Source organism: Dendronephthya gigantea, unplaced genomic scaffold (genome assembly GCF_004324835.1).
Source record: "Dendronephthya gigantea isolate DGI-Jeju-01 unplaced genomic scaffold, DenGig_1.0 000032F, whole genome shotgun sequence".
Taxonomy (NCBI): Eukaryota; Metazoa; Cnidaria; class Anthozoa; order Malacalcyonacea; family Nephtheidae; genus Dendronephthya; species Dendronephthya gigantea.
In genome coordinates, this window is record NW_021163042.1 from 1,854,958 (window position 1) to 1,882,525 (window position 27,568).

General features: G+C 38.5%; 2 protein-coding genes and 43 non-coding genes across 50 annotated transcripts in view; 1 reads left to right on the top strand and 44 right to left on the bottom strand.

Moving 5' to 3' along the window:
• Nucleotides 1-579: 579 nt before the first annotated feature.
• Trnar-ccu lies at nucleotides 580-652 on the bottom strand. Its single transcript has one exon. It is a non-coding gene; the product is annotated as a tRNA-Arg (tRNA).
• Nucleotides 653-776: 124 nt separating this feature from the next.
• On the bottom strand, nucleotides 777-849 carry Trnar-ucu. The gene has a single exon. It is a non-coding gene; the product is annotated as a tRNA-Arg (tRNA).
• A 124-nt stretch (nucleotides 850-973) lies between these two features.
• Trnar-ucu lies at nucleotides 974-1,046 on the bottom strand. Its single transcript has one exon. It is a non-coding gene; the product is annotated as a tRNA-Arg (tRNA).
• Nucleotides 1,047-1,171: 125 nt separating this feature from the next.
• On the bottom strand, nucleotides 1,172-1,244 carry Trnar-ccu. Its single transcript has one exon. It is a non-coding gene; the product is annotated as a tRNA-Arg (tRNA).
• A 321-nt stretch (nucleotides 1,245-1,565) lies between these two features.
• Nucleotides 1,566-1,638, bottom strand: Trnar-ucu. Its single transcript has one exon. It is a non-coding gene; the product is annotated as a tRNA-Arg (tRNA).
• A 124-nt stretch (nucleotides 1,639-1,762) lies between these two features.
• Trnar-ucu lies at nucleotides 1,763-1,835 on the bottom strand. Its single transcript has one exon. It is a non-coding gene; the product is annotated as a tRNA-Arg (tRNA).
• Nucleotides 1,836-1,960: 125 nt separating this feature from the next.
• Nucleotides 1,961-2,033, bottom strand: Trnar-ccu. Its single transcript has one exon. It is a non-coding gene; the product is annotated as a tRNA-Arg (tRNA).
• A 125-nt stretch (nucleotides 2,034-2,158) lies between these two features.
• Nucleotides 2,159-2,231, bottom strand: Trnar-ucu. The gene has a single exon. It is a non-coding gene; the product is annotated as a tRNA-Arg (tRNA).
• Nucleotides 2,232-2,355: 124 nt separating this feature from the next.
• Nucleotides 2,356-2,428, bottom strand: Trnar-ccu. The gene has a single exon. It is a non-coding gene; the product is annotated as a tRNA-Arg (tRNA).
• Nucleotides 2,429-2,553: 125 nt separating this feature from the next.
• On the bottom strand, nucleotides 2,554-2,626 carry Trnar-ccu. The gene has a single exon. It is a non-coding gene; the product is annotated as a tRNA-Arg (tRNA).
• A 750-nt stretch (nucleotides 2,627-3,376) lies between these two features.
• Nucleotides 3,377-3,449, bottom strand: Trnar-ccu. The gene has a single exon. It is a non-coding gene; the product is annotated as a tRNA-Arg (tRNA).
• Nucleotides 3,450-3,573: 124 nt separating this feature from the next.
• Trnar-ucu lies at nucleotides 3,574-3,646 on the bottom strand. The gene has a single exon. It is a non-coding gene; the product is annotated as a tRNA-Arg (tRNA).
• A 124-nt stretch (nucleotides 3,647-3,770) lies between these two features.
• Nucleotides 3,771-3,843, bottom strand: Trnar-ucu. The gene has a single exon. It is a non-coding gene; the product is annotated as a tRNA-Arg (tRNA).
• A 132-nt stretch (nucleotides 3,844-3,975) lies between these two features.
• On the bottom strand, nucleotides 3,976-4,048 carry Trnar-ccu. Its single transcript has one exon. It is a non-coding gene; the product is annotated as a tRNA-Arg (tRNA).
• An 83-nt stretch (nucleotides 4,049-4,131) lies between these two features.
• Nucleotides 4,132-4,204, bottom strand: Trnar-ucu. The gene has a single exon. It is a non-coding gene; the product is annotated as a tRNA-Arg (tRNA).
• A 124-nt stretch (nucleotides 4,205-4,328) lies between these two features.
• On the bottom strand, nucleotides 4,329-4,401 carry Trnar-ccu. The gene has a single exon. It is a non-coding gene; the product is annotated as a tRNA-Arg (tRNA).
• A 119-nt stretch (nucleotides 4,402-4,520) lies between these two features.
• Nucleotides 4,521-4,592, bottom strand: Trnar-ucu. The gene has a single exon. It is a non-coding gene; the product is annotated as a tRNA-Arg (tRNA).
• Nucleotides 4,593-4,714: 122 nt separating this feature from the next.
• Nucleotides 4,715-4,787, bottom strand: Trnar-ucu. The gene has a single exon. It is a non-coding gene; the product is annotated as a tRNA-Arg (tRNA).
• A 132-nt stretch (nucleotides 4,788-4,919) lies between these two features.
• Trnar-ccu lies at nucleotides 4,920-4,992 on the bottom strand. The gene has a single exon. It is a non-coding gene; the product is annotated as a tRNA-Arg (tRNA).
• Nucleotides 4,993-5,075: 83 nt separating this feature from the next.
• On the bottom strand, nucleotides 5,076-5,148 carry Trnar-ucu. The gene has a single exon. It is a non-coding gene; the product is annotated as a tRNA-Arg (tRNA).
• A 124-nt stretch (nucleotides 5,149-5,272) lies between these two features.
• On the bottom strand, nucleotides 5,273-5,345 carry Trnar-ucu. Its single transcript has one exon. It is a non-coding gene; the product is annotated as a tRNA-Arg (tRNA).
• A 132-nt stretch (nucleotides 5,346-5,477) lies between these two features.
• Trnar-ccu lies at nucleotides 5,478-5,550 on the bottom strand. Its single transcript has one exon. It is a non-coding gene; the product is annotated as a tRNA-Arg (tRNA).
• A 116-nt stretch (nucleotides 5,551-5,666) lies between these two features.
• Trnar-ucu lies at nucleotides 5,667-5,739 on the bottom strand. The gene has a single exon. It is a non-coding gene; the product is annotated as a tRNA-Arg (tRNA).
• A 124-nt stretch (nucleotides 5,740-5,863) lies between these two features.
• On the bottom strand, nucleotides 5,864-5,936 carry Trnar-ucu. The gene has a single exon. It is a non-coding gene; the product is annotated as a tRNA-Arg (tRNA).
• Nucleotides 5,937-6,064: 128 nt separating this feature from the next.
• Nucleotides 6,065-6,136, bottom strand: Trnar-ccu. The gene has a single exon. It is a non-coding gene; the product is annotated as a tRNA-Arg (tRNA).
• Nucleotides 6,137-6,260: 124 nt separating this feature from the next.
• On the bottom strand, nucleotides 6,261-6,333 carry Trnar-ccu. Its single transcript has one exon. It is a non-coding gene; the product is annotated as a tRNA-Arg (tRNA).
• Nucleotides 6,334-6,647: 314 nt separating this feature from the next.
• Trnar-ucu lies at nucleotides 6,648-6,720 on the bottom strand. The gene has a single exon. It is a non-coding gene; the product is annotated as a tRNA-Arg (tRNA).
• A 517-nt stretch (nucleotides 6,721-7,237) lies between these two features.
• Trnar-ucu lies at nucleotides 7,238-7,310 on the bottom strand. Its single transcript has one exon. It is a non-coding gene; the product is annotated as a tRNA-Arg (tRNA).
• Nucleotides 7,311-7,434: 124 nt separating this feature from the next.
• On the bottom strand, nucleotides 7,435-7,507 carry Trnar-ucu. Its single transcript has one exon. It is a non-coding gene; the product is annotated as a tRNA-Arg (tRNA).
• A 124-nt stretch (nucleotides 7,508-7,631) lies between these two features.
• Nucleotides 7,632-7,704, bottom strand: Trnar-ucu. The gene has a single exon. It is a non-coding gene; the product is annotated as a tRNA-Arg (tRNA).
• Nucleotides 7,705-7,828: 124 nt separating this feature from the next.
• On the bottom strand, nucleotides 7,829-7,901 carry Trnar-ucu. Its single transcript has one exon. It is a non-coding gene; the product is annotated as a tRNA-Arg (tRNA).
• Nucleotides 7,902-8,033: 132 nt separating this feature from the next.
• On the bottom strand, nucleotides 8,034-8,106 carry Trnar-ccu. Its single transcript has one exon. It is a non-coding gene; the product is annotated as a tRNA-Arg (tRNA).
• A 124-nt stretch (nucleotides 8,107-8,230) lies between these two features.
• Trnar-ccu lies at nucleotides 8,231-8,303 on the bottom strand. The gene has a single exon. It is a non-coding gene; the product is annotated as a tRNA-Arg (tRNA).
• Nucleotides 8,304-8,427: 124 nt separating this feature from the next.
• On the bottom strand, nucleotides 8,428-8,500 carry Trnar-ccu. The gene has a single exon. It is a non-coding gene; the product is annotated as a tRNA-Arg (tRNA).
• Nucleotides 8,501-8,632: 132 nt separating this feature from the next.
• On the bottom strand, nucleotides 8,633-8,705 carry Trnar-ccu. Its single transcript has one exon. It is a non-coding gene; the product is annotated as a tRNA-Arg (tRNA).
• Nucleotides 8,706-8,788: 83 nt separating this feature from the next.
• Nucleotides 8,789-8,861, bottom strand: Trnar-ucu. The gene has a single exon. It is a non-coding gene; the product is annotated as a tRNA-Arg (tRNA).
• A 124-nt stretch (nucleotides 8,862-8,985) lies between these two features.
• Nucleotides 8,986-9,058, bottom strand: Trnar-ccu. Its single transcript has one exon. It is a non-coding gene; the product is annotated as a tRNA-Arg (tRNA).
• A 124-nt stretch (nucleotides 9,059-9,182) lies between these two features.
• Trnar-ccu lies at nucleotides 9,183-9,255 on the bottom strand. The gene has a single exon. It is a non-coding gene; the product is annotated as a tRNA-Arg (tRNA).
• A 124-nt stretch (nucleotides 9,256-9,379) lies between these two features.
• Nucleotides 9,380-9,452, bottom strand: Trnar-ucu. The gene has a single exon. It is a non-coding gene; the product is annotated as a tRNA-Arg (tRNA).
• Nucleotides 9,453-9,576: 124 nt separating this feature from the next.
• On the bottom strand, nucleotides 9,577-9,649 carry Trnar-ucu. Its single transcript has one exon. It is a non-coding gene; the product is annotated as a tRNA-Arg (tRNA).
• Nucleotides 9,650-9,781: 132 nt separating this feature from the next.
• Nucleotides 9,782-9,854, bottom strand: Trnar-ucu. The gene has a single exon. It is a non-coding gene; the product is annotated as a tRNA-Arg (tRNA).
• A 696-nt stretch (nucleotides 9,855-10,550) lies between these two features.
• On the bottom strand, nucleotides 10,551-10,623 carry Trnar-ucu. Its single transcript has one exon. It is a non-coding gene; the product is annotated as a tRNA-Arg (tRNA).
• A 125-nt stretch (nucleotides 10,624-10,748) lies between these two features.
• Nucleotides 10,749-10,821, bottom strand: Trnar-ucu. Its single transcript has one exon. It is a non-coding gene; the product is annotated as a tRNA-Arg (tRNA).
• A 1,352-nt stretch (nucleotides 10,822-12,173) lies between these two features.
• LOC114524881 (fibronectin type-III domain-containing protein 3A-like) lies at nucleotides 12,174-21,784 on the bottom strand. The gene is made up of 26 exons (XM_028546090.1): nucleotides 21,139-21,784; nucleotides 20,517-20,554; nucleotides 20,215-20,348; nucleotides 19,966-20,025; nucleotides 19,631-19,769; nucleotides 19,111-19,292; nucleotides 18,641-18,768; nucleotides 18,376-18,419; nucleotides 18,135-18,224; nucleotides 17,781-17,856; nucleotides 17,507-17,569; nucleotides 17,192-17,257; nucleotides 16,802-16,920; nucleotides 16,580-16,691; nucleotides 16,324-16,395; nucleotides 16,052-16,155; nucleotides 15,488-15,601; nucleotides 15,301-15,378; nucleotides 15,017-15,094; nucleotides 14,815-14,907; nucleotides 14,454-14,662; nucleotides 14,283-14,327; nucleotides 13,259-13,423; nucleotides 12,986-13,155; nucleotides 12,705-12,835; nucleotides 12,174-12,552 (listed from the first exon to the last, which is right to left on the bottom strand). The coding sequence occupies exons 1-26, from the start codon at nucleotides 21,542-21,544 to the stop codon at nucleotides 12,238-12,240; spliced, it is 3,231 nt and encodes a 1,076-aa protein (XP_028401891.1). The 5' UTR covers nucleotides 21,545-21,784; the 3' UTR covers nucleotides 12,174-12,237.
• The window catches only part of LOC114524882 (spermidine synthase-like), a 40,222-nt gene continuing 26,420 nt past the window's right edge, over nucleotides 13,767-27,568 (top strand). For 4 of the 6 annotated variants that reach the window (XM_028546094.1, XM_028546095.1, XM_028546092.1 and 1 more), the window contains exons 1-12: nucleotides 21,939-22,218; nucleotides 23,133-23,275; nucleotides 23,504-23,624; nucleotides 24,321-24,413; nucleotides 24,680-24,833; nucleotides 25,065-25,148; nucleotides 25,236-25,381; nucleotides 25,923-26,045; nucleotides 26,120-26,274; nucleotides 26,678-26,798; nucleotides 26,868-26,960; nucleotides 27,215-27,353. In XM_028546094.1, the coding sequence (XP_028401895.1) occupies nucleotides 23,145-23,275; nucleotides 23,504-23,624; nucleotides 24,321-24,413; nucleotides 24,680-24,833; nucleotides 25,065-25,148; nucleotides 25,236-25,381; nucleotides 25,923-26,045; nucleotides 26,120-26,274; nucleotides 26,678-26,798; nucleotides 26,868-26,960; nucleotides 27,215-27,353 (1,360 nt within the window). In that variant the 5' untranslated portion in view covers nucleotides 21,939-22,218; nucleotides 23,133-23,144. Of the gene's footprint in view, nucleotides 13,847-21,938; nucleotides 22,219-23,132; nucleotides 23,276-23,503; nucleotides 23,625-24,320; nucleotides 24,421-24,679; nucleotides 24,834-25,064; nucleotides 25,149-25,235; nucleotides 25,382-25,922; nucleotides 26,046-26,119; nucleotides 26,275-26,677; nucleotides 26,799-26,867; nucleotides 26,961-27,214; nucleotides 27,354-27,568 lie in introns of those variants that run through there. The other 2 variants (XM_028546096.1, XM_028546097.1) reach the window with 2 other exon arrangements.

Consider the following 27,568-nt stretch of genomic DNA (forward strand, 5'->3'; position numbering starts at 1 on the left):
GCAACTTATAAAATGCTAAATACGAAATATTTGAAATTGTGAATATGATGAAATTTAAATTAGCCTTGTTATTGCTTCGAAAGAAAATGATACAGCTGACCGCGGAACAACGAGTGTTTATTGTGATATTATCCCAGAAGAGTGTTTAGGCATTCAAACTCTAAAAATTACATTGTTATGGGTGATTTCAATAGTTTTCGGTTTTTTTGACACACCCTAAAATCTGAGACATCTGAAAAAGCTTTAAATGTTAAGTAATTGCTTTTCATCCATCAGTTAAACAAACGGTAAAAAGATGCAGAACATGTACCTCCGACGGGATTCAAAATAGAAAAAGCTTCATCTAAAATAATTTCTTTTCATCCCTCAGTTGAAGGAGCGGTAAAAAGATGCATTACGTTTACCGCAATCTTCGGCTTAGAAAGCCGACGCCTTATCTGTTAGGCCACGAAGGCTGTGTCTGGGGAGTGGTAGCTAAAAAATCTTCACTAACGATGCGAGATATAGAAAAGGCTATAAATTTAAAGTAATTGCTTTTCATTCATCCTTTGGACGAACTATAAAAAAATGCAGAACTTGTACCTCCCACGGAATTCGAACCCGCAATTTTCGGCTTAGGAGGCCGACGCCTTATCCGCTAGGCCACGAAGGCTGCCTCTTGGTTGTGGTAGCTAAAAAATCTTCACTGGCGATGCGAGATATAGAAAACGCTTTATATTTAAAATAATTGCTTTTCATTCATCATTTAAAGGAACAGTAAAAAGATGCAGAACTTGTACCTCCGACGGCATTCGAACCCGCAATCTTCGGCTTAGAAAGCCGATGCCTTATCCGTTAGGCCACGAACGCTGTGTGTTGGTTGTGGTAGCTAAAAAATATATGCTGACGATGCGAGATATAGAAAAGGCTATAAATTTAAAGTAATTGCTTTTCATTCATCCTGTGGACGAACTATAAAAAGATGCAGAACTTGTACCTCCGACGGGATTCGAACCCGCAATCTTCGGCTTAGAAAGCCGACGCCTTATCCGTTAGGCCACGAAGGCTGTGTCTGGGTCGTGGTAGCTAAAAAATATTCCCTGACGATGCGAGATATAGAAAAGGCTATAAATTTAAAGTAAATTGCTTTTCATTCATTCTTTGGATAAACGGTAAAAAGATGCAGATCATGTACCTCCGACGGGATTCGAACCCGAAATCTTCGGCTTAGGAGGCCGACGCCTTATCCGTTAGGCCAAGAAGGCTGCCTCTTGGTTGTGGTAGCTAAAAAATCTTCACTGGCGATGCGAGATATAGAAAACGCTTTAAATTTAAAATAATTGCTTTTCATTCATCAATTAAAGTAGCGGTAAAAAGATGCAGAACATGTACCTCAGAAAGGATTCGAACCCGCAATCTTCGGCTTAGAAAGCCGACGCCTTATCCGTTAGGCCACGAAGGCTGTGTGTGGGTTGTGGTAGCTAAAAAATCTTCACTGACGTTGCGAGATATAGAAAAGGCTATAAATTTAAAGTAATTGCTTTTCATTCATCCTGTGGACGAACTATAAAAAGATGCAGAACTTGTACCTCCGACGGGATTCGAACCCGCAATCTTCGGCTTAGAAAGCCGATGCCTTATCCGTTAGGCCACGAAGGCTGTGTGTTGGTTGTGGTAGCTAAAAAATATTTACTGACGATGCGAGATATAGAAAAGGCTATAAATTTAAAGTAATTGCTTTTCATTCATCCTGTGGACGAACTATAAAAAGATGCAGAACTTGTACCTCCGACGGGATTCGAACCCGCAATCTTCGGCTTAGAAAGCCGACGCCTTATCCGTTAGGCCACGAAGGCTGTGTCTGGGTTGTGGTAGCTAAAAAATATTCACTGACGATGCGAGATATAGAAAAGGCTATAAATTTAAAGTAAATTGCTTTTCATTCATCTTTTGGATGAACGGTAAAAAGATGCAGAACATGTACCTCCGACGGGATTCGAACCCGCAAACTTCGGCTTAGGAGGCCGACGCCTTATCCGTTAGGCCACGAAGGCTGCCACTTGGTCGTGGTAGCTAAAAAATCTTCACTGGCGATGCGAGATATAGAAAACGCTTTAAATTTAAAATAATAGCTTTTCATTCATCATTTTAAGGAACGGTAAAAAAGATGCAGAACATGTACCTCCGACGGGATTCGAACCCGCAATCTTCGGCTTAGAAAGCCGACGCCTTATCCGTTAGGCCACGAAGGCTGTGTCTGGGCTGTGATAGCTAAAAAATCTTCACTGACGATGCGAGATATAGAAAAGGCTATATGTTTAAAGTAATTGCTTTTCTTTCATCCTTTGGACGAACGGTAAAAAGATTCAGAACATGAACCTCCGACGGGATTCGAACCCGCAATCTTCGGCTTAGGAGGCCGACGCCTTATCCGTTAGGCCACGAAGGCTGCCTCTTGGTTGTGGTAGCTAAAAAATATTCACTGACGATGCGAGATATAGAAAAGGCTATAAATTTAAAGTAAATTGCTTTTCATTCATCCTTTGGATAAACGGTAAAAAGATGCAGAACATGTACCTCCGACGGGATTCAAACCCGCAATCTTCGGCTTAGGAAGCCGACGCCTTATCCGTTAGGCCACGAAGGCTGTGTCTGGGGTGTGGTAGATAAAAAATCTTCACTGACGATGCATGGTATACTGATATAGAAAAGCCTATACAGGGTGTATCAAAAAAAAGGTAATCCAACTTTGGTGCGCTATTGTACGTGAATTACTCATTCTATTAACGAATTTTTTTCACATTCCGAAAGGTTAGGCTTTTAACCATCGAATGACATGTTTTTGATAACAAATGGTGAAAAAATGAGCAAATAGGAGGCTGCTAAAAAGTGTTAGTCAAAATCGCATATTTTCACCTCTGAGAGTTGGGACTAAAACCATTGAAAATTAACTCTCTTGGGATTTAAATGAAGAATTTTGCTTTTGAATAAACTACCCGCATATGCATATTAAGTAGGAATAAATCACATCAGGAGAACATTCTAAGCAATGCGGCATAAAACCAGTGCAAGCTGTGACATGTTGTGATTAATTGTTTTTTTCTTTTGTTATGCACTGCTTTAATTAGGCTCAAAGGTGAAAATATGCATTTTGACTAACACTTTTTATCAGCCTCCTATTTGCTCATTTTTTCACCATTTGGTATTAAAAAACATGTCATCCGATAGTTAAAAGCCTGATCTTTCCGGATGTGAAAAAAATTCGTTCATAGACTGAGTAGTTCACGTACAATAGCGTGTTGAAGTTGGATTACCTTTTTTTTGATACACCCTGTATATTTAAAGTAATTGCTTTTCATTCATCCTTTCGAGGAACGGTAAAAAGATGCACAACATGTACCTCCGACGGGATTCGAACCCGCAATCTTCGGCTTAGGAGGCCGACGCCTTATCCGTTAGGCCACGAAGGCTGTGTCTGGGGTGTGGTAGCTAAAAAATCTTCACTAACCATGCGAGATATAGAAAATGCTATAAATTTAAAGTAATTGCTTTTCATTCATCCTTTCGACGAACGGTAAAAAGATGCACAACATGTACCTCCGACGGGATTCGAACCCGCAATCTTCGGCTTAGAAAGCCGACGCCTTATCCGTTAGGCCACGAAGGCTGTGTCTGTTGTGTGGTAGCTAAAAAATCTTCACTAACCATGCGAGATATAAAAAAGGCTATAAATTTAAAGTAATTGCTTTTCATTCATCCTTTGGACGAACGGTAAAAAGATGCCAAAGATGTACCTCCGACGGGATTCGAACCCGCAATCTTCGGCTTAGAAAGCCGACGCCTTATCCGTTAGGCCACGAAGGCTGTGTCTGGGGTGTGGTAGATAAAAAATCTTCATTGACTATGCATGGTATACTGATATAGAAAAGGCTATATATTTAAAGTAATTGCTTTTCATTCATCCTTTCGACGAACGGTAAAAAGATGCACAACATGTACCTCCGACGGGATTCGAACCCGCAATCCTCGGCTTAGGAGGCCGACGCCATATCCGTTAGGCCACGAAGGCTGCCTCTTGGTTATTAATGGCTCCCTCTTAATAATTGCTTTTCATTCATCATTTAAAGTAACGGTAAAAAGATGCCGAACATGTACCTCCGACGGGATTCGAACCCGCAATCTTCGGCTTAGAAAGCCGACGCCTTAACCGTTAGGCCACGAAGGCTGTGTCTGTTGTGTGGTAGATAAAAAATCTTCACTAACCATGCGAGATATAGAAAATGCTATAAATTTAAAGTAATTGCTTTTCATTCATCCTTTCGAGGAACGGTAAAAAGATGCACAACATGTACCTCCGACGGGATTCGAACCCGCAATCTTCGGCTTAGGAGGCCGACGCCTTATCCGTTAGGCCACGAAGGCTGTGTCTGGGGTGTGGTAGCTAAAAAATCTTCACTAAATATGCGAGATATAGAAAACTATAAATTTAAAGTAATTGCTTTCATTCATCCTTTCGACGAACGGTAAAAATGCACAACATGTACCTCCGACGGATTCGAACCCGCAATCTTCGGCTTAGAAAGCCGACGCCTTATCCGTTAGGCCACGAAGGCTGTGCTGTTGTGTGGTAGCTAAAAAATCTTCACTAACCATGCGAGATATAAAAAGGCTATAAATTTAAAGTAATTGCTTTTCATTCATCCTTTGGACGAACGGTAAAAAGATGCCAAAGATGTACCTCCGACGGGATTCGAACCCGCAATCTTCGGCTTAGAAAGCCGACGCCTTATCCGTTAGGCCACGAAGGCTGTGTCTGGGGTGTGGTAGATAAAAAATCTTCACTGACGATGCATGGTATACTGATATAGAAAAGGCTATATATTTAAAGTAATTGCTTTTCATTCATCCTTTCGACGAAAGGTAAAAAGATGCACAACATGTACCTCCGACGGGATTCGAACCTGCAATCTTCGGCTTAGGAGGCCGACGCCTTATCCGTTAGGCCACGAAGGCTGCCTCTTGGTTATTAATGGCTCCCTCTTAATAATTGCTTTTCATTCATCATTTAAAGTAACGGTAAAAAGATGCCGAACATGTACCTCCGACGGGATTCGAACCCGCAATCTTCGGCTAAGAAAGCCGACGCCTTATCCGTTAGGCCACGAAGGCTGTGTCTGTTGTGTGGTAGCTAAAAAATCTTCACTAACCATGCGAGATATAAAAAAGGCTATAAATTTAAAGTAATTGCTTTTCATTCATCCTTTGGACGAACGGTAAAAAGATGCCAAAGATGTACCTCCGACGAGATTCGAACCCGCAATCTTCGGCTTAGAAAGCCGATGCCTTATCCGTTAGGCCACGAAGGCTGTGTCTGGGGTGTGGTAGATAAAAAATCTTCACTGACGATGCATGGTATACTGATATAGAAAAGGCTATATATTTAAAGTAATTGCTTTTCATTCATCCTTTCGACGAACGGTAAAAAGATGCACAACATGTACCTACGACGGGATTCGAACCCGCAATCGTCGGCTTAGGAGGCCGACGCCTTATCCGTTAGGCCACGAAGGCTGTGTCTGGGGTGTGGTAGCTAAAAAATCTTATGCGAGATATAGAAAATGCTATAAATTTAAAGTAATTGCTTTTCATTCATCCTTTCGACGAACGGTAAAAAGATGCACAACATGTACCTCCGACGGGATTCGAATTCGCAATCTTCGGCTTAGAAAGCCGACGCCTTATCCGTTAGGCCACGAAGGCTGCGTAACGGGTGTGGTAGCTTTAGAATCTTCACGGGCAATGCAAAGGAAAGAAACGGCTATGAATGTAAAGTAATTTATTTTCATGCATCAGTTGAAGGAGCGGTAAAATAAAGGAGAATATGTACCTCCGACGGGATTCGAACCCGCAATCTTCGGCTTAGAAAGCCGACGCCTTATCCGTTAGGCCACGAAGGCTGTGTCTGGGGTGTGGTAGATAAAAAATCTTCACTGACGATGCATGGTATACTGATATAGAAAGGCTATATAAAAGTAATTGCTTTTCATTCATCCTTTCGACGAACGGTAAAAAGATGCACAACATGTACCTCCGACGGGATTCGAACCCGAAATCTTCGCTTAGGAGGCCGACGCCTTATCCGTTAGGCCACGAAGGCTGTGTCTGGGGTGTGGTAGCTAAAAAATCTTCACTAACCATGCGAGATATAGAAAATGCTATAAATTTAAAGTAATTGCTTTTCATTCATCCTTTCGACGAACGGTAAAAAGATGCACAACATGTACCTCCGACGGGATTCGAACCCGAAATCTTCGGCTTAGGAGGCCGACGCTTTATCCGTTAGGCCACGAAGGCTGTGTCTGGGGTGTGGTCGCTAAAAATTCTTCACTAACCATGCGAGATATAGAAAATGCTATAAATTTAAAGTAATTGCTTTTCATTCATCCTATGGACGAACGGTAAAAAGATGCCAAAGATGTACCTCCGAGGGATTCGAACCCGCAATCTTCGGCTTAGAAAGCCGACGCCTTATCCTTAGGCCACGAAGGCTGCGTAACGGGTGAGCTCTAGAATTTTCACGGGCAATGCAAAGGATAGAAACGGCATGAATGTAAAGTAATTTATTTTCATGCATCAGTTGAGGGAGCGGTAAAATAAAGGAGAATAAGTCCCTCCGACGGGATTCGAACCCGCAATCTTCGGCTTAGAAAGCCGACGCCTTATCCGTTAGGCCACGAAGGCTGTGTCTGGGTGTGGTAGATAAAAATCTTCACTGACGATGCATGGCATACTGATATAGAAAAGACTATATATTAAAGTAATTGCTTTTCATTCATCCTTTCGACGAACGGTAAAAAGATGCACAACATGTACCTCCGACGGATTCGAACCCGCAATCTCGCCTTAGAAAGCCGACGCCTTATCCGCCACGAAGGCTGTGTCTGGGGTGTGGTAGCTTTAGAATCTTCACGGGCAATGCAAAGGATAGAAACGGCTATGAATGTAAAGTAATTTATTTTCATGCATCAGTTGAGGGAGCGGTAAAATAAAGGAGAATATGTACCTCCTACGGGATTCGAACCTGCAATCTTCGGCTTAGAAAGCCGACGCCTTATCCGTTAGGCTTCGACGGCTGTGTCTGGGCTGTGGTAGCTAAAAAATCTTCACTGAGGATGCGAGATATAGAAAAGGCTATAAATTTAAAGTAAATTGCTTTTCATTCATCCTTTGGATAAACGGTAAAAAGATGCACAACATGTACCTCCGACGGGATTCGAACCTGCAATCTTCGGCTTAGAAAGCCGACGCCTTATCCGTTAGGCCACGAAGGCTGTGTCTGTTGTGTGGTAGCTAAAAAATCTTCACTTACCATGCGAGATATAAAAAAGGCTATAAATTTAAAGTAATTGCTTTTCATTCATCCTTTGGACGAACGGTAAAAAGATGCCAAAGATGTACCTCCGACGGGATTCGAACCCGCAATCTTCGGCTTAGAAAGCCGACGCCTTATCCGTTAGGCCACGAAGGCTGTGTCTGTGGTGAAGTAGCTAAAAAATCTTCATTAACCATGCGAGATATAAAAAAGGCTATAAATTTAAAGTAATTGCTTTTCATTCATCCTGTGCACGAACTATAAAAAGATGCAGAACTTGTACCTCCGACGGGATTCGAACCCGCAATCTTCGGCTTAGAAAGCCGACGCCTTATCCGTTAGGCCACGAAGGCTGCGTAACGGGTGTGGTAGCTTTAGAATCTTCACGGGCAATGCAAAGGAAAGAAACGGCTATGAATGTAAAGTAATTTATTTTCATGCATCAGTTGAGGGAGCGGTAAAATAAAGGAGAATATGTACCTCCGACGGGATTCGAACCCGCAATCTTCGGCTTAGAAAGCCGACGCCTTATCCGTTAGGCCACGAAGGCTGTGTCTGGGGTGTGGTAGATAAAAAATCTTCACTGACGATGCATGGTATACTGATATAAAAAAGGCTATATATTTAAAGTAATTGCTTTTCATTCATCCTTTCGACGAACGGTAAAAAGATGCACAACATGTACCTCCGACGGGATTCGAACCCGAAATCTTCGGCTTAGGAGGCCGACGCCTTATCCGTTAGGCCACGAAGGCTGTGTCTGGGGTGTGGTAGCTAAAAAATCTTCAGTAACCATGCGAGATATAGAAAATGCTATAAATTTAAAGTAATTGCTTTTCATTCATCCTTTCGACGAACGGTAAAAAGATGCACAACATGTACCTCCGACGAGATTCGAACCCGAAATCTTCGGCTTAGGAGGCCGACGCCTTATCCGTTAGGCCACGAAGGCTGTGTCTGGGGTGTGGTAGCTAAAAAATCTTAACTAACCATGCGAGATATAGAAAATGCTATAAATTTAAAGTAATTGCTTTTCATTCATCCTTTCGACGAACGGTAAAAAGATAAACAACATGTACCTCCGACGGGATTCGAACCCGCAATCTTCGGCTTAGGAAGCCGACGCCTTATCCGTTAGGCCACGAAGGCTGTGTCTGGGGTGTGGTAGATAAAAAATCTTCACTGACGATGCATGGTATACTGATATAGAAAAGCCTATATATTTAAAGTAATTGCTTTTCATTCATCCTTTCGAGGAACGGTAAAAAGATGCACAACATGTACCTCCGACGGGATTCGAACCCGCAATCTTCGGCTTAGGAGGCCGACGCCTTATCCGTTAGGCCACGAAGGCTGCCTCTTGGTTATTAATGGCTCCCTCTTAATAATTGCTTTTCATTCATCATTTAAAGTAACGGTAAAAAGATGCCGAACATGTACCTCCGACGGGATTCGAACCCGCAATCTTCGGCTTAGAAAGCCGACGCCTTAACCGTTAGGCCACGAAGGCTGTGTCTGTTGTTTGGTAGATAAAAAATCTTCACTAACCATGCCAGATATAGAAAATGCTATAAATTTAAAGTAATTGCTTTTCATTCATCCTTTCGAGGAACGGTAAAAAGATGCACAACATGTACCTCCGACGGGATTCGAACCCGCAATCTTCGGCTTAGGAGGCCGACGCCTTATCCGTTAGGCCACGAAGGCTGTGTCTGGGGTGTGGTAGCTAAAAAATCTTCACTAACCATGCGAGATATAGAAAATGCTATAAATTTAAAGTAATTGCTTTTCATTCATCCTTTCGACGAACGGTAAAAAGATGCACAACATGTACCTCCGACGGGATTCGAACCCGAAATCTTCGGCTTAGGAGGCCGACGCCTTATCCGTTAGGCCACGAAGGCTGTGTCTGGGGTGTGGTCGCTAAAAAATCTTCACTAACCATGCGAGATATAGAAAATGCTATAAATTTAAAGTAATTGCTTTTCATTCATCCTATGGACGAACGGTAAAAAGATGCCAAAGATGTACCTCCGAGGGGATTCGAACCCGCAATCTTCGGCTTAGAAAGCCGACGCCTTATCCCTTAGGCCACGAAGGCTGCGTAACGGGTGTGGTAGCTCTAGAATTTTCACGGGCAATGCAAAGGATAGAAACGGCTATGAATGTAAAGTAATTTATTTTCATGCATCAGTTGAGGGAGCGGTAAAATAAAGGAGAATATGTACCTCCGACGGGATTCGAACCCGCAATCTTCGGCTTAGAAAGCCGACGCCTTATCCGTTAGGCCACGAAGGCTGTGTCTGGGGTGTGGTAGATAAAAAATCTTCACTGACGATGCATGGCATACTGATATAGAAAAGACTATATATTTAAAGTAATTGCTTTTCATTCATCCTTTCGACGAACGGTAAAAAGATGCACAACATGTACCTCCGACGGGATTCGAACCCGCAATCTTCGCCTTAGAAAGCCGACGCCTTATCCGTTAGGCCACGAAGGCTGTGTCTGGGGTGTGGTAGCTTTAGAATCTTCACGGGCAATGCAAAGGATAGAAACGGCTATGAATGTAAAGTAATTTATTTTCATGCATCAGTTGAGGGAGCGGTAAAATAAAGGAGAATATGTACCTCCTACGGGATTCGAACCTGCAATCTTCGGCTTAGAAAGCTGACGCCTTATCCGTTAGGCTTCGACGGCTGTGTCTGGGCTGTGGTAGCTAAAAAATCTTCACTGAGGATGCGAGATATAGAAAAGGCTATAAATTTAAAGTAAATTGCTTTTCATTCATCCTTTGGATAAACGGTAAAAAGATGCACAACATGTACCTCCGACGGGATTCGAACCTGGAATCTACGGCTTAGAAAGCCGACGCCTTATCCGTTAGGCCACGAAGGCTGTGTCTGTTGTGTGGTAGCTAAAAAATCTTCACTTACCATGCGAGATATAAAAAAGGCTATAAATTTAAAGTAATTGCTTTTCATTCATCCTTTGGACGAACGGTAAAAAGATGCCAAAGATGTACCTCCGACGGGATTCGAACCCGCAATCTTCGGCTTAGAAAGCCACGAAAGCTTTGTCTGGGCTGTGGTAGCTAAAAAATCTTCAAGTACGATGCGAGATATAGAAAAGGCTATATCTTTAAAGTAATTTCTTTTCATTCATCCTTTGGACGAACGGTAATAAGATTCAGAACATTTACCTCCGACGGGATTCGAACCCGCAAACTTCGGCTTAGAAAGCCGACGCCTTATCCGTTAGGCCACGAAGGCTGTGTCTGGGTTGTGGTAGCTAAAAAATATTCACTGACGATGCGAGATATAGAAAAGGCTATAAATTTAAAGTAAATTGCTTTTCATTCATCCTTTGGATAAACGGTAAAAAGATGCACAACATGTACCTCCGACGGGATTCGAACCCGCAATCTTCGGCTTAGAAAGCCGACGCCTTATCCGTTTGGCCACGAAGGCTGTCTCTGGGTTATGGTAGATAAAAAATCTTCTCTGACGATGCATGGTATACTGATAAGAAAAGGCTATATATTTAAAGTAATTGCTTTTCATTCATCCTTTGGACGAACGGTAAAAAGATGTACCTTCGACGGGATTCGAACCCGCAATCTAAATCCGCTAAAAATCTTCACTGACGATGCGAGATATAGAAAAGGCTATAAATTTAAAGTAATTGCTTTTCATTCATCCTTTGGACCAACTATAAAAAGATGCAGAACTTGTACCTCCGACGGGATTCGAACCCGCATTCTTCGGCTTAGAAAGCCGACGCCTTATCCGTTAGGTCACGATGGGCTGTGTTTGGGTTATGGTAGCTAAAAAATCTTCACTGGCGATGCGAGATATAGAAAAGGTTTTAAATTTAAAGTAATTAGTTTTCATTCATCATTTGAAGAAACCAGTAAAAAGATGCAGAACTTGTACCTGTTGTAAGGCTGCCTCTTGTTTGTGGTAGCTTTAGAATCTTCTCTTGCGATGCGAGAAGCAGAAAAGCCTTTAAATGTAAAATAATTTCTTTTCATCCGTCGACTGAAGAAGTAGCGGTGAAAGGATGCAGAACATGTACTTCCGACGGGATTCGAGCCCGTAATTTTCGGATTAGAAAGCCGACAACTTATCCGTTAGGCCACGAAGGCTGTTTCCGGGTGGTTGAATCTATAGAATCTTCAAACGCGGTGCGAGATATAGAAGTAATGGCTTTTCATTCATCGTTTGAAGGAACGGTAAAAATATGCAGAACATGCACCTCCGACGGGATTCGAGCTCGCAATCTTCGGCTTAAGATGGCGACGTCTTATCGGTTAGGTATCAGTTGAAGAAACGGTAAAAAGATTATTTAAATAGAGAAAACTGGTCCTAAGCCGAAGATTGCGGGTTCGAGTCCCGTGATTTAGAATAGAGACAGCCTTATTCGTTAGGCCACGAAGACTATTTTGGCCTGAGGTAGTTATTGAATTGTCACTGGCGTCAACGCTTCGTTCACGGAAACGGCACAGGCTTCATGCCTATTAGGAGAAGAGGTCCCCCATTGGGGCGTATCAAATAAATGTCGCGCTCTTCAAGGGGAATACTGCGTCTTATATGAAGAAAACGCGTCGTTCTAAGGAGAGGGTACATGCTTTTATGGAGAAAACGCTTCGAAGTAACAAACAAAAGCAATATTCTATGGATAAGTTAGATTTCCATGGAAAATTAAAGTGCTTTCAGGGAGAAGCTTCACGTTTCCAAACATTGAATCAAATCAGAGTTTATAGTAATTATCATCACAAAACTAATCTCACAACAGTTATATTTATATATTGTTTCCGTGTTGGAATTATAGATATAATTTAATATATATTTATAATAAAAGATGCCTTTTTTTAATTATAATCTTCAACTAAGAAGGAAGAACACAAGCAATGAAATAAGAAGAACAATAAAAGCAAACACCACGAAAAATATACCAGCTAATTGCCTCTCAGAAAGTTCTCTTGGTTGTGAATCGATTTCTTTGGAAGAATTGCTTTTAGATGGACTTGATATCTCTTGTTTTTGTTCTGAAGGAATAGTCAACGATAGGATAGGACAGCACGGACTTTGAATTTTCGTGCCATTCGCCAAAGTACGTACTGCACAAACTTGAAAACGATACGTTTTTTCGGAAATCACATCATCAAACGTGAAGCTTGTCTTCTTTCCTTCATAAAGCTGAAAAACGGTGGATGAATATTACCACAAATTTTCACGAAAGTCGAGTACGTGTTGGGCGCTTTTTCCAATTAGCTTCAAGATACTGAAACCTAATTTTGGGTTGTTTTTTTTTTTTAGTTGAATTTAATTACAAAATAGGCGCGGCCTACCTGTTCCAATTCACTGTTCTCTTTTCTCTTTCCGAGTAAAGTATAGGTTATACTATCTGTTGCTTTCATATGAGGAACGTCTTTCCAAGAAAGGGTCACAGAGTTTTTGCTCAAATTGGAATAACATAATCCTAAATGTAATGGAATATAAAAAATCTATACCAAATCATTTATCATTTTTCCATACTGCAACGAAATCACGACTACATGCAAGTAGCGAAACTTACAGCTCAACGAAAGTATATCAAGTTTTATGCGCCTAATGTCCAATAAGAACCTACCTTTAATTACCGGTGGAGGTTGGACAGTGGTCTGACATGAAAAAATCTCAGAGTACGGACCATAACCAGCTTCATTTGCAGCTCGAATACGAAAACTGTACATTGTCTGTTCTTGGAGTTTACCAACTTTGTGCGATACTGCAGCTGAACCTTTGAACACCGTCTCGAAACTAATAATCATTGTCATTGCAGTTAGAAAAAAAGAGTGAATAGTTCATGTATGGCTGGATACTGTTATAGCTACTTTTCAGAAAGATTAAAGTATAGTTTTACCTAGTTTCGTTTGATCCCATCTGCAGTTCATATGTCAACTCACTAACATCGCTCTGCGGGCGGTGAAAAGACCAACGAAGTTTGATACTTTGGTAAGAACAGTTCACCGTATTCAAGACAGGTGCAGAAGGGGGGATTTTTCCTGTTGTCGCAGTGACGACAGAACTAAAACCAGTAAATGGAAAAAGAATATAGATATATCATATATGGTCCAGACTATTTTCGTTACCGTGCGTCCAGCATCGCCAAAAAGCAGGCCATTTGAGCCGACACTCATACAGCGGCCAACCGAAAAAAATATGAAAATTCAAAATGGCTACCGTTACATCTTCCAAATATCGATTATCGTTTTTTTGAAAATGAAATGCAAACGAGATACGATCGTAAAATCTCATTGAAGTTCCTTGTGAATGTAGTAGAAGATGTACTACGTGTGAAATGAACTCGGCAAATTTTCCCAAGAGTAGGGAGAATGTGAAAATGAATACCAAACTAACGGTACGCAAAGAAATTTGGTAACAATATAATTTACGGTTAGCAGGTAGCTAACGCGTCGCTGAAGTGACATTATTGGGGAACCTGTTCAAGGTAAAACAAATATATGAAAAAATTGTCATTGCAATACGTCTTAAACTGCATTATGTAAGATAGAAGTTGCTTTAATTTGGAATTATTTCAAGTGCCTTTCATATTATAAATTCTATTATAACAAGACCGACATCTTTGATTGCTAAATCCTGGCGTGTCGGTAATTAATGTCTTGAATTTCTTGTGATGACCCGAATTATTCTTTATTAAAATTTTCGAATGTCGTGCACAGCCACGAACAGGTACCTTACCGTACAGTACCGTACCAAGCACTAGTGCAAGACACCTATACCGGCTGCCGGCTATAATCATGATTCAGGAGCCTTCCGAAAATTGGAGGGCATTCATTGATACCCCTAGAGTATTTGTAAGCTTTCTAGTTAAATTCCAAACCACAACATTACATATTATTTCTATATGTCAAAAACTTGTTTACCTGAAAATTCCACAACCTGACTTGTTAACTCCTTGAACACGGAACCTAAACATCGGTAATCGCGGCTTAATTGGGGAATAATTGCTTCAGTATTTAGTGTCAGTATAATATGCACAGCACAATACAACACCTGACCGTTGACACAAACTACATTAACCTATACATTATTACCTGTATTGCGTGTTCGGTTGTAGATCTGTAATAGTGTAAGCCAATGTCTCACCATCACTAGCGCTATCTTTATTATCATTTTCAAACACCTCCGGTACATATGAGAGCAATTTATGGCCAGCGATATCGATGTTATAAGAAACAACAGCAGCCCCATTGTGATGAGGTCTTTTCCATCCAATCCTTAATGAAGTTGCTGAACGACCAAGCTGGTGGAGGTACAAGGAAATCTTAACGAATTGCCTATAGTATGTAGGAGTCAGGCACAAAATTTCAGGGTTGTTCCCAAGAGTAGTGGGTTAAGAAAATGTCTTGTTTGTAAGCTATATGAAGTCAGTCAAATTTTTACATTTAATCTTACCAGTATTAAATCATGAACTTGTGCAGGAGGAGCAGCAGACGTATGACACGAGGAGACATCACTCCAGTCACTGCATCCTGCAACACTACACGCCTAGAAGGATAATATGATTTAAGACTCTCAGATGCCAAGTGCAACCACTCAAGGCAAAAATTCTTAAAAGGATGTATTGATACATGAACCGCTCTACGAATCAAATCACCTGAACTCTGAAGAAGTACGTCGTTGAAGGCAAAATATTTCTTTTCATTTCGTATTTATTCGTACTTCCTTCATATAACTATACAGAGAAAAGCACACCACAATGAGCGATACGTTGAGAGTTTGCCTTACGTTAGCAATACGTTGCTTAATTAGCAATACGTTGAGAACGTTGTACAATTTTAGGTTATTTTGCACCCACATGCAGTGCTTGTGCCATTTCTATGTCCTTTGCCACAGCAGAGTTTTAAATGCAACAGAATACATGGCAACATTTCAACGTACCTTTTCAAATGGTCCATTTGGATCCCCTGCATATTGTAGCAGGTAACTTGTAACTGGAGTTCCGTTTGTTCTCGGGACCTCAATAGACAAAAACATTTTTTCTACTTCAGAAGTTCCTATTATGATTATCATTGTACTGAAATATCGATACCTATGATTATAGTCTACCGAAATTCTATTCATTTACCTTCCATGATATATTAATTGCGCTTGAGGATCGACACGCAATCTCGGGTAACTCTACCGCATCTGGTGGTCCCGGCCCGGTGTTCAAACAGGAAATATCAGAAAACTTGCTTTCCTAAGGAATAATGCATAACAAATTTACAAAAAATGAGGATCAGAGCCTTCACTAATATAGCACAAAAATCGATAATACATGTGAACAAAGGTTCTTAAAGCGATCGCGAGGACTGTGCGGAAAAAGTACAGTATCGGATGAAGGTTTAAGACTATGTGCACACGAGCGTCGTTTTCGCGCGTTTTCAAAATCGTTTTTATCTTGTCTATCGCTTTGACGCCCTGTCCACACTATCCAAAGGAAAATATTCTCAATATGTTAAATTAGCTTCAACTTCTATTGTTTTTTGACGATGTTTGAAACCGTTTTGGCATGAAAACGAAAATGAAAACGCTCGAAAACGTTACCGTGTGCACATAGTCTAAATAGTTCGCGCCAATTCACTTGTACAAACCGAGCGCAGCGGGGCAAATAAATAGTTTATTATATGGCGGTGTGTCGAATACTTACACCGGCTATATTTTGAGCTCGTACACGAAACGTATATTTACAATTCGGTTCAAGGCCAGTAGCACAGCAACAGGTTTTGGAACCAAGATAAACATGACGGAACTCTAAATTTTTGAATAGTTGATGCAACGAATCAGTTAAACAATTTACACACAACTATATTTCTTCAGGTAGAAAATTTAATGGACCGCCTTAAAGTGATTATCTTGTCGTATCATTGCTGCATTGAATCTTGAAACCTATATACTGAATATTACTATTACTTCATGCACCTTTATCTGCAGCTGCCTTGATTTGGACATTGTAAGTTGCTATATTAGCACCACCATCATAATTGGGAGCATCTGGTAGAAAGAAATACGATATTAATGCAGGTTTTTACTAAGGAGCAACATTCTTGGAAAAGGTATAGATGTGATAACAGTTTTCCAACATTTATCTATCGCTAAATGCACATGAAAAAACTGGATCATTTACTTGGTTATAGATTTGCCTATTTTGAAACACTTGGTATTGTGGAAAAATTACCCCATTCAAGTTCAATGGCATATGCTTGTGGTTTACTATTCTTCACTTTTCGTGGTGCAGTAGGTGGATCAGGTATAACTGGCAGTGTCTTAATGCTGGTCGCATCCGACCACTAAATGCAGAGAAATTCATCACATTCAGACAAAAATATATAAGTCAATCCGTGATAGATGGGCCCATCTTATATAGAAGGATTGTATTGAGCATGCAGCATAATCGTACCGGACTTTTAAATTCAGAGGACGAGCAAGAGACGCGGACTTTGTACGCTTGGCCAGGTGAAAGATCTTGAATCTTAAAGGTTGTATCCAGGCCTTTGTATAACTCTTTAAATTCACCTCCTTGAAAGCAAATGTCGTTATCGGAATAACAAAATGACTATCAAACCTAAAACTTCGATACCTAATTATATTCGATCAAAAGATAACAAACCTGTGCAGCCTAAGAATTAATTGTATACATATGTACACATTGTCATTGTAGTAATATATCATATTGCACTAACAAGTCTAACATTATAGGTATATAAATATTTCAGATTGCAGAAAAAATGAAATATGCAGACAAAGGTACATAGAGTACGTAAATACAAAATAACCAACGGGAAAACACCTGCACCACTGTTTACTTCCAAGCTGAAACTAACAATCTCAGTGCCACCATCGTCACTGGGGGGAACTACATAGAAACGAATTTTATTAGATCAACATATGCTCATGCAGCTATCCTTTACGAAATGCATAGAAATGAAGTTGAAATGAAGCTGCATATTCTGAAAATTTAAATGCAACTTCAAAAACAACTTTGTTTAAACATTTTTCTCTTCTTGATCATTTAGAAAATTATCTTCCTATCAACCATAAACATGAAAATCTTGAGTAAAAAGAAACTGAACATAATATTCTCGGAGCAAAAGGCAAAACATACCCCACGATACCATAAACGATTTTGTGTGAACTTTTCCTTCCAGTATTGGAGGCAACATACGACCTGCACATGCATCAATATGTTAGGAGAATGATTAAAAAAAAACCGACGAGGCGCATGAAGAAGAAGCTAGGACACAAGATTGTTAGGGGCAATAGGATGCAATATTCACATTGTTGTTTAACGTGATGATCCCCCATGCACTGTTGCTGCTTACATGCACTGTTGAAGGACCTACAGGTATAGGCACGTTTTCGAAACTTCATAAACTTACCTGGAGCCTCGCATTTGGTCGTGAATGATACACTGTTACTCCACTTGCTTTCACCCTCGACATTGATGGCACACAACTAAACAACATGTGTGAAGAGAAAAATAGCTAAGTGTATTTAAATTCCAAATTTTGGACTGATATCATACTTTTATACTGTTAGTTTACATTGATGAGATTATTCAGACAATTAAAGCTTAATAACTGGGTAACACACTACTTATTCATGACAATCACACTACTTAAATGACTAATTTTAACCAATCAAAGACTTTATGTTCTTTTTTCGCACATTCAGATAATATCAGCCAATATCAAGTTATAGAAGGGTCCATTTGTGCATACGTAAAAACCTACCCTGAACTTGTATGATCTATTTCTTTTCAAGTTCTCTCTGACAATGCAGGTTTGTTCAATCCCTCGATATACTGGTAAGAATCCATAACCCTGTTTCCAAAAATTAAGAAAATTTCCAAAATACTTAGAACAGCGTTTACGTGTACATGCAGAAAAAGGTATAGAAGAAATATAGAAAAGAAAAGATGTATAATGACAAAAATAGAAGAGAAAAGTCAAAATGAAACACAATATATCTGACCTGAAACTCGTCATCCATTTGTAATATATACTCCGTTATATCAGCTGTAAAAGTCATCAACAGTTGACGTAAAACAAAGTAAAAACAATTCTTATTTAAAAACATTAACGTACATGCAATTGAAACTCAACTATTTACAATATAATCTGACATTTATGATCAACAAATGACAATAACCATGCAAATTTAAACCAGCTAACTATTCCATGATTTATACTACTAGTTCTGTAAAATAAAGCGGATACGCGGGATTTAGGATATGTACCTCCATTAGTATTTGGTTTTTTCCAAGAAAGTTGTAATGAATTAGTAGTTGCCTTGAGCAAGGAAGGAGGGTCTGGAATCGATGGCACACCAGCGCTTGAAGTATAGCGAAGTTCTGGGCTAAATTCACTAAATCAATCATTGAAAAACAAATTATGAATTAAGTAAATCTAAATAAAAAAATTTAGGCGTTACATGCATGGCGGGTGAATGCATGCTTATTGTCGTAAGAGTGACCGTGACGGTTCTCCAACCCATGCATTTCTTCAGTTGCAGTTGTTCATAAAAAACTTGCAGTTGTTCATGAAAACCGAATCACATCGTTTTGATAACTGATTTTCAACTGATGATTTAATTATCTGATGATTTATATGTCCAACTGGCGCAATTATTGAAAAAGAGTATTAAATAAAGAGGGCGGTGGCCAGCAATGTGATTTAGATCTTTTAAACGTTGTACTGTTTTACCAACCTTTCTCCAATCATATTTATTGCTTTAACGCGGAACCGACAAGTCGTTTTGGGAGGAAATTTGTGATTAAATTTATACTGTTTTTGTGGACCCTCATATATCGTCTCAAACTGGCCATCCGTCTCTCCTTTATCCCATTGTAAAACACATGACGTTATCCGTGAACCATTATCACTTTTAACCTGAACATTTGGAATAAAATAGAGCATTAGGACGAATTCGTAATTGAATTCAAACGTTTGTATCGCTATGCAGACTCACAGACTGTCCGTGTCCTATAGCTGCTGTAGCTTAGTATTAGGACGTACCCAGGTGCTTTTGAGAGAAGAAGAAGCTTTGTTTTGTTATGTTTTAGGACATAATCCAAAAAAGTATATCTTTAAAGATCTTATCAAACCGGCACAGTAATATTGCATTACTATTAGCTTTATCACCACTCAAGTTCATTTGACTATCTACCAAAATTTCAATTCTAAATATTTACACTACATTAGTAGTCAAAACAGCAATTTTTACTTACGGCCCACTTCAATGCCAGGCTAGTTTTAGTCTTATTAGATATATGAGGCATATCAGGGGTTGATGGGGCTGTGGCTTCTTTCATAATTAAGGCGTCAGGAGAAAATGGTCCCTTGATGGTATCCTTGACAGCACATAGTCTATGTTTATACAGATTTCAAGAAAACAAATGAATTCAGTATTAGTAGAAAATTGTACATTATGTATAAAAATAAATGAAAAAGTGTAATTTGTAACATGCAGTGCAACATCACATGTGATACACTACATTTGACTCTAAGCATTCGAGAATTCTTCTCTGGGGATTACATTTTAGCAATTAAACCATGCATATACCTGAAATAATATTTGGTTCCAGGTAACAAGCCTGTTGCAATGAAAGATTGTTCAGGACCACTACAAACAAAAAGTAAATCTATTTGATTTCAAAATAAATTTACACCTTTCGTTGATTATGTCACAGTTTTTTATCAGCCTTGCTCTTGTTAGGGTGACTCAAGATTCACTTAATTATCATTGTCATTAACACTTTTAATTGGTAACAATCCAGATCTAGTCTATCCAGTAATATTTTTGATTGAATACCTGTAAATTTTGTGAAATGATGTGTTTTTAGACTTGGACATCTCTAGCTCAAATATACAGTTGGCCAGATGTTCATTGTTAACTACACTCTCTTGCCAAGATATTTTTGCAGATGTGGAACCTAATGATGTTATCTATATCAATGTGGACAAGATAAATTAACCAATTAAGCAATACCTATATTATAGCATATAGATGCAGCCAAGATATATTACATTTATCTTGCCCTATCCTTTCACTATTGAAAAGTCTATTAAAATCCTGATTGTTCTCCAATTGTTAGGATACTTCAGCTAAATTACCTGAGGCTCTGACATTTTCAAATCATCAGTATCTTTCTCTATAAGAAAACAAAAAGGTGCTGACCATCATATTAGTTTTAGGATTGGGATGTTTGAAGTTGAATGTTGCACCTATGTGTTTAAGTATAACAGTTCACCAGACCTATTGTCGTTGCAATGGAAGTGTTGATAAAATATTGCACCAATTCCTTTTCTCAAGTTGATCAATTCATTTGATAGAAAATTGATCAACTTCCTGTTACACCTAGATGAGCCAATTAAATTCCGTTTCAGAAGTCAGAACCGATCAACACTTTTATTTTATCAACACTTCCATTGCCAAGACAGTAAATTACATAAATATTAGTAAGAAATTCAATACACAACATATTAAAAGTGGGATGAAATCCTAATCACACAATTTCTACCCAATCCACAAGTGCACTAGTTAGGGGCACTTAATGGTCAGGAGGTTTATGCTATTACTCATTTTAGATTTATGATAGTTCTAAATGCCCCCTAAGATACAACAATTTACGAGAATTGTTAGTTGATTGTTAAAAGATAAAAAAGCAGAGGCAACCTTTTTCGTGGAAGATGTATTTTGTTGAGTAAATGGTAATTCTATGATTTGGTCAAATACCTGCAACAGCAGAACTTGGAGTAACTTCAAATTCAAGATTAACAACATCAGCTAATTGTTCACAGTAAGAACACTGGTCTCCACTGGTCCTTTCTTCCAGTCTTCTCTGAAGTCTAGCCAACTGTTTATCAAGTCTTTCATCACCTCTCTGGTTTACTTTATTAGAGTGTCTGCATGTGCACTTCTTTAAAGCTCTTAAAGCTCGATCAAAATTTTCTACATCATCTTTCGGTAGTTCAATATATGAATCACTTCTTTTGTTGAATGCGAAAATAGCAATTGAGTTATTTCCATTGTATAACCTGATCTTAGGTGGCGGGTCATCCTCGTGTGCGAGGCGAAATGAAAGCTCCTGCGATCCTACCCGAACTGTGTAGACTTTCGTAGGTTCTTCTTGCCCGTTCATAACAGTTGATTTTACTAGTGGATGATTATTTTAGACAGGTTGCAACGTACAATCGTATTAGCTATTGATTGACATCAAACTTTATCGATGACATGGCAGTGCCACAGTGTATCGCTGTTTCAAGGCATAAAATAGATGTAAGATGTAAATACGCTACAAAAACGTAATTTTCTGTTTCATAAATTTAATCCGACGATCTGATATAGTACGAAGAACACGTCAACATCACCATTTTTGTTTATGTTTCAAATCGTCTTGTAAAATGAAGTCTTTCATTAAAATCCATTGTTAAAAGAATCGCGGTCGGAGATATGGTCGGAGACTTATAGAGATCAGTGAACTCATAGAGATCTACCTACTGATCTGAATCTGTTTACTGAATTGTCTTTTGGATTGTTGACACTTCGGAACAGGTGGAACTCTGAGTAAATAATATAAATATACATATTTATTATGTAGAGTAAATCATAACTAAAATTAACCCAAAATTGCTAACTATTCAAGTAGTAACCGATGTTGTAAATGTATGCTTTTGACAATATGGGATATAAAGTTGCAAAAAAGATGGAAGAATTTTATATGCTTTGATCAGGTGATTCATCGCATGCAAAGTTGATGTTGAATTGTTAATTACATAAATTCCTAACAGCCTAAGGAGAAACTGGAATATTTTGGTAAGTTTTATTTACACAGCAAATTTTTAAGGGTAAACATTTCAAATTTGTTCAAATGTCCCTGTGCTTATATAGTCCTAATTAACCTCTAGGATGTCATGGAATAGGGAAATGATTTAAATGAACAGCTCCACCCCTGACGTGTGAAATGTTTAAACTCAATTTCTACATTTTGTCCACATTTTTTCTGGCTAATGCTTGCTAAATACAGAGAAGGATGTCCTTCAACACATGCATGAAAAAGAATTTTCAGTTAACATATTGAAGAATATTTTCATGCCTATTTTGAGAAAGGTTGTTAATTAATCTTTTCACCTCCTGACAAGCTTGCAGGAAAACCTTGAAGTTTATGTTTTGTATGAGAACCTACACATGTACCTGAAACCCATAGTGTCCAAGGGATGATAAGTTCTTACAGAAAACGTTTCCCTTTTTTCTATACTGTTATAGATCAAATGTGGGAGTTTACCATTAGTTAATTTGTCCTTTTGGTACCCTTTGGTTGTCCTGTTTGTTAACCTACTTTGCCTTTGGCTGATTGAATATATGCTTGTAATCACTAATCACCTTGCCTTCAGGAAATTATTTTTAAAAAGAAACTTGCTTCTTGACCAATCAACATGTGCATATTAAGAAAGTACTTAATTTGACTCCAAAAATATGTTGTTACTAGTGTGACCTACACAGATATAGAGATAACTACATATTGATTGTAATAATATATAGCTTCTGTTTATGACTCCCATAAGAAATACTAGGAAATATATATGTGAAAATTGAATTTTATTGTGTGTTAATTTTCCTCCTCTCATCTTCTCCCTATATGCAGTTTATATGCGTGTCACATCACAATGACCTACCTATTGTTATAACCAGTGGCATCCACAAATATTGTATTTGTATTATCATTCCAGAAAACGTTTACAATGGCAAAAATTGAAAACGGTTGGTTCTATGAATTCATCAATTTCTACCATGGACAAGCTATGTCTTTGCAAGTTGAAGAAGTTCTTCTGCAGCAAAAATCGAAATTTCAAGACATTTTGATTTTCAAAAGGTGTATTTTTTGTTTAAAGATTCTCCTTGAGGTGCAACTATATATAATTTAGTGAATACTTCAGGAATAAATTTTGTGGGTTGGTTCTGCTTACATACGAACAACTATGGACATTTCGTTGTGTTTCATTTTTCATTACCAAATCCTGGTTGATCCTGGTCCAAAGAGACTTTAATTTTATAACCTGCTTTGAACCAAATTAATGCCCAACTACCATAATTCCTTCAGCAAAGATCATGGGAATGTTTTGGTTCTTGATGGAGTCATACAAGTTACAAACAAGGATGAATTTGCTTATCAAGAAATGCTAGCTTTTCTCCCTTTGAATTCGCACCCAAATCCAAAAAAGGTATATCAGTTATACGACAACTTGTGTATAAGCCATAATCGGATGACTGACAGAGCTTGTATATTATGTCAGTCTACAAGTTTTAAACTGCACGTACTTAGCTATACACGCATGTAATAGTTTAAAAAACCTTCTAAGTTGTTACATTCATTTTACTGCAGAAAAAACATACCAAATCTTCAACAGAATCCAACCCGAATCCAACCTCATTCAGTCGTAGATTTTATAAGTATCATTTGAAATATTTTAAACTTTACGTGCGTGTACGTACGTGCAAAAAAACGTGATCTAGGCACTGTCGCGTTTTTTCTACGTACTGTACTGATGTACATGCACGTATAATGACGCTTATAAAAATTACGAGTTGGATTCTATTGAACGTTTGGTATGTTTTTTCTCCAATTAGATTACTCTATAACAACTTAGAGGGTTTTAAACTTTTACGTACGTGTACTTCTATTGATGATTTGGTATGTTTTTTGGTATGACATAAAATTACTTTACACAACAACTTAGAAGGTTTTAAGCTTTTACGTGCGTGTACGTACGTGCAAAAAACGTGACAATGGAAAGCAGCTTATAAGCATGCAGTAACCGTAGTAATGTGGTTGTTTGAATGGACACCTTTAAATGAATTTGTTGTGTATTTTAATTCATGCAGTGATTTTAATAGAGCTGTATCTCCCTTGATTTAAGGTTTTGGTTATCGGGGCGGGCGACGGAGGCGTAATCCGTGAAGTAGCGAAGCATCCTTCAGTCGAGTCAATTGTCCAGTGTGAGCTAGATGAGGTCAGAGGTACTTCCAATCAGTATTGGTAGTATTGGCACTGCTTAAACTCGTTACTACCATAATTGTATATTATATATAATTGTAAATTATTCAGCAAAATGCCCCCCCCCCTCTCGGCGGCCCTGTTTAGGAAGTCTAAGGTTATCTTTACTTCTAGTATTGTACTTATCGGTATTTTTAGAAAATGACAAACTATGTGATGTTAAATTGTTAAGGCATTTAAACATATGTAGACATCTGCCGTTCCATCCTTTACCCTCTTTAGGACGTCGTTAAATACTGTAAGAAGTATTTACCAAAATTGTCTTGTGGATACGCCAGCTCAAAACATAAATTGCACATTGGATGCGGTAAAGAATTCATGAAACAGTATAAAGAAGAGTTTGATGTCATCATTACAGATTCGTCAGATTGTGAAGGTATACTTCTTTGCGTCATTCTTTCTAAACCAATCATATGAGAGGTGCATGATGTTTCATATGTACCCGGCGGTGTCCTGCCATTTTATAACTAATGAATATACCAAATTACAACAAGATAACGTTTGGTAACGTTTTCATATTTACGATTCCTGTTTCATCGGAGTGTAGCTATATATGCCTTGATGGGTTTTGAAATAATGGTATGTAAGTTGTTCTTTTAAATTTAAGGACCGGGTTCTGCGCTTTTCCAGAAAGAATATTTTGAACTTGTGAGTTCTGCTTTAAAACCAGATGGAATTATGTGCGGTGAAGGTGAGAATTAATGCTTTATTGTTTTATGTACAGCAACAAACATCCTTTTTAAGATATAATATAGATATTTAATTTTTTTTCATGCAGGCGAGTGCCCATGGCTCGATTCTTCCACCATTAGAACAGTTCTCGAGTCTTGTAAATCGTTTTTCCCCGTTGTTCAGTATGCATTCGCAAATGTACCAACTTATCCCTGCGGACAAATTGGCTTTTTTCTGTGCAGTCGTAATAAAGTGAGTATTGAGTATACTTAATATTCAGTCCATGTATACGAACACTTCATTACCTATTGAGCCATTGCAAATCAGACAAATCAGGTTAAAAAATATAGTCATTATTATTATTAGTTATTGTTATGTATGTATATATTTATATATATTATTAAAAAACAATTCTGAAGAAGTTCACAAGACGTATCTGTCGTATCATAACTAGCGCTCAAAATTACTCTAGCTGCATGATTTTGCAGTTTTTCTAATTTTTCGTTAACTTTGTTCGTCAGATTGTTCCCAAACTGGACAACAATAGTAAAAAAATAGCAAAATTAAAGCATTCTAAATTTGCACAGCAGTGCATGCATGTAAAGGGGTGTAATTAATGTCTAATTCTTTTTAATCCTCTGATAATTGACAAGATTCATGATTTATCAACATGGTTGGACCAAGAAAGTCGGTGATCAACCTATGTGATCATCTTTTCGACAAATTTAACAAACATTTTACTGTGGTTATCATGCAGGAGGTACTTTTTTCCTTTTATAACTTCTTTATATAGGCGACCAGGTTTGCGGATCCAGTAACAATATTCACAGAAGAGCAGTTATTTTCATTCAATCTGCGATACTATAATTCAGACATTCATAAAGCAGCTTTTGCTACGCCGCAGTATTTCAAGAAGGTAATAACATCTCTGCTTTATAATTTTTTTGAAACGCTGCATGCACAACCATGCAAACCTGATCTTATATTTAGTTCTATGATGACTACGACGGTTGCGACGAAATTGACAATCAAAACTGGATCTGGCAGAACGTGGAAAGATCTCCTGGACAATCCTTCGGTTTGGTCAAGAAGGAAATCATGTTGCATAAAAGAACTGACCGCTGTGATGTGGTTGTCTTCAAAAAGTACATAAATATTTCACAATTCGATTCGTATTCGTCTCGATTCGTTTTCGTATTTGTATCCGATTGAGTTTGAGTTCGGTGTACAACATGGTGCCCAAAACTTAGGCCGTTATGTGCATGATTATAGACTATACATTATGCCAATTTAACGAGACTTTATTGTACTGAAATTGAACTGACTTTATTGTAAAGAAACTCTTAGCGGCTACATTTGGTGCATGATATACTCACTAGAGAGTGCTATATATGATAAACGTTATTTCAGCAATTTAAACTGGGTCATCTATCCCATGCTGGGAATTGCATTGATTAAGAATCGTTTAAAAAGATTTAGGATAGTATTATATGGTAGTTAGTAACCTAGAGTGCTTTAAATATGTTCCAAAATGTTTTGTGTTCCCAGTTCTATATATGGCAATGTTTTGGTGGTCGATGATATTATGCAGTACACCGAGAAGGATCAGCCGTTATATGAGGAATCTCTTGCTCATCTTGCACTTAACTCTCATCCCTTCCCTAAGAAGGTCAGTATTTCCTGAATGTAGCGGGATGAACCAACTTATCTGTTGTCACAGTAGGTGTTTCATCTTTAGGTTCTAATTATTGGTGGATTCAGCGGTGGTATCATACATGAAGTAGCTAAGCACCAGGCAGTTGAAACTGTTACTCAGATTGAACAGAGCCAGGTACTGCATGCATAGAAAATTTAATCATTTGTAAACTGTTCTTCTCTATATATTTTTTTAATATCGAGGTATAGTAGAATTACATGCAGCCTTTCCTAACATTAACAACTCTATCATCCGAGTGTACTAAAGAGCAGGCATAAAATGTCTCTCACAGGACCAGAGGACGGACACTTCTCTACCTAACAGAGAACGTGTGCTGAAGGGAAATTGTAAACTAACAGTCGCTTCTCAATAAATTTGCTTTTATACAGGAAATTGCTGATGTAGCAAAAGAATATTTTCCTCGTTCAGCTGCCGGTTATAATAATTCCAAGCTGCACGAATTTTGCGTTTGTGACTATCAAGACTTTTTACGTCGGCATTTACAAGAATTTGATGTTATTATTACAGGTATATACGGCGTGTTGTGAAATTTAAGAATATCAAACTTGGAAACGAAAAAAAAAAAGGAATGTTATAGCGTGATTCATTGACAGGACAGTTAAAACAGACGATATTGACACGTCCTTTTACCAGGATACGTCCTGGCAGATATCCCTTGACAAATCTATGTGACAAATATATACATTTTGCAGTGAAAATGCATGTGATCTTGAAGATCAAAT